This window comes from Silene latifolia, chromosome Y (genome assembly GCF_048544455.1).
Source record: "Silene latifolia isolate original U9 population chromosome Y, ASM4854445v1, whole genome shotgun sequence".
NCBI lineage: Eukaryota > Viridiplantae > Streptophyta > Magnoliopsida > Caryophyllales > Caryophyllaceae > Silene > Silene latifolia.
Genome location: NC_133538.1, coordinates 280,472,249 through 280,478,126, shown reverse-complemented (window position 1 = coordinate 280,478,126; position 5,878 = coordinate 280,472,249). Strand labels below are relative to the sequence as shown.

The window sequence follows — 5,878 nt, the reverse complement described above, 5'->3', positions numbered from 1 at the left end:
ACAAACTTCAGGTGAGCATGAGAAAGTCCATGCCATGATAGAACAAGAGGTGATTTATGGTAGATGTGATACCGAAGGACACGATCCTATTACTTGTATGGCGGATGTAGAACGAGTTCGTGCTTACCAACAATATAAGCAAGGAGTTCCGTTCTCCAAACTTTATGAAGATTTAACCATGCCAAGTACTTCTAGTCCTCCTACTCCGATGCCACAACAAGTCGATTTACCTTCTACAAATGTAGAATTTGCGGAGCTGAAGTCTTTGGTGCTATCCCTAGCACTTCAACTCGAGAGAAACTCAGACAGAGCTGAAAATTCTATAGAAAAGTTGCAAGACCAAGTCGCACAACTTACATCCGAGCAAATAAATCAAGTGAACCGCTCATCTCCTTGTGACTTGCTTAATGCAATCAATCTCCGAAGTGGTCTTACTTATGATGGACCAAAAAATGCCGGAAAATGCTGATATACTTGTTGATGAAACTCCAGAAACTGTTTTGGAAGAACACATTGACGACGTCCCTGCTAAACATCGTCCAAATGCTCGATCGAGTGAATCTGGTACTCGATCGAGCAGTTTCTCCTCTGAAAGGCCTCGATCGAGTGATGTAAGGTCTCGATCGAGGATTGCTCAAATCAAAGTTCTCGATCGAGAGGTATGTATTCCTCGATCGACTAATCCCCCTGAAGAAAGTGTTCGATCGAGTGGAAAATGTTTTGACGTCTAAACTTGCTACTGGGTCATCTTCCCCTGCTGCGGAGATGCCACGTTTAGACAAAGGTAAAGAGAAAGTCGCAGACCCGCTTATAAAAGGATATAATTATAAATGATAATTATACTAACTGAAAAGTTAACTGATTTTGATAAAATGATATAAAAGGATATGATAATTATTTAATAGTATAAATTTAAGGGGAAAAAACGGAAAATTAAATCAGGTACCTGAAATCTCAAATGCTACTCTAAGTAACATTTCATTTCAGGTAGCTTATTTGGTTAAATAAACCAAATAAGCTACTTGCCAAACGCTTACAAAAAAAATAAGATACTTGAAATTTTGGTCAAATAAGCTACTTTGACCAAATCGGGTACCTGAAATACCTTGCCAAACGGAGCCTAAGGATCCTCAAAGCCTCACAGGATGGTTACTGACTGCATGGGAGACTGGCAGATTGCGCATCAAAGTTTGCAGGGAATATGAGTGCCTGTCACTTAAAAATAGCATTGAATATGATCTAATAGCATTGAAAATGATCTTTATTTGTCAAAAATCTGTGTAATTAAGTATCCTCACAGAATGGTCACTGACTGCAGGGAAGACTGGCAGATCGCTCAGCAAAGTTTGCAGGGAATGTGAATACCAGTCAACTTATCTGGTAGATTTTGTTCATAGTTCACCGATGGATTCGCGCAGCAAAAATGTGAATCCAAGTCGCATTTTTGTGTTTCTGTAGGTCATTCTTCTCAGTCTCTGTCATCAACTAAACCGATATAAAGGGAACATGACTGAGTATCCGACTCCATGTTTCCTAAGGAAAGCTTACTAGTAGTAAACTGGTCATTCCACAGGTCATCGGACTTGCAAGATATAAATGTCAAAGCCTTTTCATGTTCCTCCAGGAATAAGTGGGAACATATTTTCATTCCGAATTGTCAAGAGTTACAAAATAATACAAATATAGATGATTACTAGTACAACAGAAAAGAAACCAGTTTTGTCATTCTGCTAACCCTACCCTTACAATGACTATATTACACCTTAAATTAAGTGACAACCACCAAGAGACTACTAAGAGCATTACACATTAGTTCTAACCAAATGGACCTTATCCACCTTCGGTGTATGCTCTCTTGAATGCTGAAGACTGGAAAACGAATCAACAAAAATCCTACAATCGCTGATAATGGTTTTACCACCGACAATTTGTTGATCCTTACTCACCTTAAGAGTTTCTTGAATGAATCGGAAAATTCGTTCCAAATCGTTTCCTTTTGAGTTAAATCTTCTGCTTTAAAACATGACGTAGCTGGATCTTTTGACTCTCCATCCTCGCCTCCACGAGTTTATTCTTTAAGCTGTGCCTTTGCACTCCCCGAGGCCATTCAATACAACCCTTCATCCCCCTGCTAGCATGAGAATTTCCAGATTCAGGTGAGCTCCACCCGGCAATATTTGAAGGGCTAATCCCACCTTTACACGATCCACGATCGGACGACATCGTAGACCCATTGGAAATTCTTCCGTTAGAAACCTGGCCATTAGAAAGCCTTCCATGAATACCATCCACCGGTATTGTCTTGTAACCGTCACCACTGTTGTTATTTGACCGCCAAAGCCTGGATATTGATTTCACTTTGTTTAGCTGCTTTGAGGAAACTGAGCAAACTTCACTGATTTCAGTGATTGGTGTCTCATCACCAACCTGCTCTTCCCATTCCGTGCAACTTCCTGACACATTACTATCCCGATACATTCTATTTACCGACATGATGCTTCCCTCCGGAGAAAAACTTGAGCCTCGGTCTTCTCCATGACTGATAGTTTCCCACCCACTCCCATCATCATCCATGTCACCACTTCGATAGCCATACATATTTGAAAGTCTATGATGGTCTTTGTTATGGCTATTCATTTCAGGACTAACAGTTCTTACCTTAGATGCATGGCTTGCAGGGCTATATTCAACACACGGCTCAATTTCTCTTTCATCACTTTCAGCCATAGCCATTTCTTGCACAACTGCCAATATATCATCCGCATTTGACGGTTCATATGTAAACTCTTTGATGTCTTTGATGTTTATCGATGCAGTAGCCTTTTGAAACAATTCAGCCTCTCTCAGGTCATTGGCATCTAGCTTCACACCTTGTGACTTGAGAAATTTTTCCATCTTGTCAACCAGATAACTCATTTGGGAGTACTTCTGATCAAGAGCCACTTTGGCATCTACAAGTTTCATTTGGACTCGCTCTTCTCGCCAAACCTCAGCCATTTGCAACATTCTTCTCTCGTCTTCGACCTCCTCGCGAATCTTCATGCATTCTTTCTTTAGCGAATCCACTTCAGCCTTGTCTTCCCCTATTTCCTTTGCCAGCTCATCACACACTTCCTCTATTAACTCTCGGCTCTTCCTCTCTTTCTCATAGTCCTGCACGTATCTCTTTGCCGACAACTTGACTTCTGCCACCTCGTTGACCAGCTTGGAGTTGACCATTTCCAGTCTTTGCCGATTCTTCCTTTCTCGATTGAAATCACCTTTAATGTCATCGATTATTGCAAGGACTTTTTCATGTTCTCGGCTTCGCCAAGTAGCCCTTTCCTCACTGAGTTTCTTCAAGAAGTGTTCAACTTTCTTCTTTGACGACCGCCTCTCTACTTCCATCTCCTCTATGCGTGCCCGGGCCTGCTCAAGTTCTTTTTCAACAGCAGAGATCGTGGCGGCATTTGCTTTTTGTTCAACTAGCTTTGTGTCATTGGGATTTTCGTTGGATGGTTTCAAGCCAATGGGGTCCCACTTTGTAGCTCCCTCCATTGCATAATTTGTATATAGGATGGGAGGCTGTCTCTAACATAAGAGAACATAAAAACAAAGACCAGATTAGATTAGCAATTAAAACAAATAAAAACCACGTATTGACAAAAAGGACATGTATCACAGAAAGCTTTTCATACACTTCAGGTATAAAAGCCATATTTACAATCACAGAGGTCATCCCTGAATGTCTCTTAGGAGATCACAATCAACTACTCCCTCTGTCCCGGTTATTTGTTGTCCTATTCCATTATGGGGTGTCTCAATCAATTGTTGTCCTTTCTATTTTAGGATTGCATTTAATGAACAATTTAAACCTTCACACTAAATTTTCTCCACTTGTCATCTTATAATTAGCCCCCTCCTCTTTCCTTGGTCTTTGTGCCAAAACCAAAGGACAACAATTGACCGGGACGGAGGAGTACATCTTTTTCTTTCTCGTAAAAATGATGCTGAAATTCTAACAAAGCTTATGTAACTCAAAAACCCATAGATTACTTCGAGGTGATCACACAAATGACACCATGGAGGGGAGCTAGTGTCAAAATGCAAGTTTAACTTTACATACCTCACAGAGATATCTATTAACGGGACCATTAACGGAGCAGGGACTCGTAAGTGGATCCTTAGCTTCAGAGCCACATTCTCTTCTACTGTGATGGCACAATAATTGTTCAATGCCATGGCCATTTGCTAGCTGCAGTCACAATAAAACAAACAGGTCAGTAAAAATGTCACACAATGATCCCATATAATCACAGAAATTAAACACACCACACAATGATATCTGCCGATTTTCACCGTTCCTTCAAATATACTCCGTACCAGTCTTTAGCTGATACTTACTTACAATAAATTGGGTGAAGTAATGTCAATCAAGCGGTATATTATTGTGATCAACACATTAACACCGCAATGTGGTTATTAACATCACCTCAAAAGCACTACACTTCTTCAAACAAGCATAGCTTAAACTATGTCAGTCACAACATGAAACCGTACTCCATAACTAAAATATTCACCGGTACTATATCCATCTTTATCATCCATATCCATAAGATACCCTAAGCTTTACTGTAGGCAATGAAATAATCATGAACCATTATTTAGTCCTATGTAAAATTGTCACACGCTTCACACCCATTAGTTTAATTTTCGGAATCCTCAAGACTCTACTACCACTATAACATATACACAACCCGATTTCGACATTCACCGTACTAAAGAGGTTAGATTTTGAAATGAAGCTAAGCTTAAATACAAAATAAAAGCTTAATTGACCTAACAAAATCCACCCACAACTACTATCAACATCAATTAATTCATCAATCTACTACCAAACACAATTATAAACCCAGCAACAAACTAACTTCATTCAACTATTTATACACAAATTTTCCCCTCTTAAAGATCATCCCCCCCCCAAAAAAAAAAAAAGAAATCCAGCAAGTCTGAATTTTGTTTAGCTACATTATCGAAAACGTTCCAATCATTCGTTTACCTTTAATTAAAATACCCGTCACAATGAATAAAAAAGGACGAAGGTAGTTATTGTACAAAAAATAAATGAAAAAGAAACCTTAAACCCTAATCGATCTCCTCCAGCAATGTTATCCTGATTAGTGGCGGCAGCAGCAGCCTGCATTCGCCAAAGCGCAGCGCCGAGTTTACGAGCCGATAAAGGGGGGCTATCTCTAGCTCTCCTAGACTTACGCCGGAGCTCCGGCGAATTATCCTCTGCCACATTATTTACAGCAGCGGATTCTCTCTCCTGACGGTGTTCCCACCGGAGGAGAGGGGTAGACGGCCCGCGGGCGACGGCGGAGGGCTTGCGTGGAAGGCGAGGGGTAGTTTTGGAAGGTTTGCGACGAGGGAGGGGTATTTTGGGAAGAAGATCTTGAGGTGTAGGTTTCGAGGAGAGGAGAGTAGTGGTTGACGAAGGTGTGATCTTCATTGCTAGAGGTTGAGGTACGCCATTGATGAGCGGTAAAGTTGGAAACTTTAAAAGTTTTTTTTTGGGGTGGAAGACTGGGAGGGGAGCTCGAGTATGAAGTAGAGACTAGAGAGGTGGAGAGAGTGCGGGGTGAGGGAGGAGAAAGGAGATGTATTAATGTACAGGTCAATGAGTTAAACGGTGTCGTATGTGTGTGGGGGGTTATACGATGTGGGTTGATTTTTGATTTTTTGTTCTTGGTGTTTGTCTGCCGGTTGTCTTGCCGGCTTGTGGGAATTAATTTGATTATTAATTATTATTATTATTATTATTATTATTTTTAAAAAAAAAAAAGATACGCGCACCTTTCATTAAAAGAAAAATAAAAGTTTACATGAAATTGGTGGG

The 5,878-nt window shown here is 40.5% G+C and overlaps 1 protein-coding gene across 2 annotated transcripts; it reads right to left on the bottom strand.

Moving 5' to 3' along the window:
- Positions 1 to 1,597: 1,597 nt before the first annotated feature.
- LOC141633685 (uncharacterized) lies at positions 1,598 to 5,666 on the bottom strand. Of its 2 annotated transcripts, none has more exons than XM_074446105.1 (3): positions 5,117 to 5,666; positions 4,106 to 4,234; positions 1,598 to 3,570 (listed from the first exon to the last, which is right to left on the bottom strand). In XM_074446105.1, the coding sequence occupies exons 1-3, from the start codon at positions 5,489 to 5,491 to the stop codon at positions 2,002 to 2,004; spliced, it is 2,073 nt and encodes a 690-aa protein (XP_074302206.1). In that variant the 5' UTR covers positions 5,492 to 5,666; the 3' UTR covers positions 1,598 to 2,001. The 2 variants fall into 2 exon arrangements, with proteins under 2 accessions (XP_074302206.1, XP_074302207.1); XM_074446106.1 differs by having other exon boundaries at positions 1,598 to 3,564; positions 5,117 to 5,620.
- Positions 5,667 to 5,878: the final 212 nt, after the last annotated feature.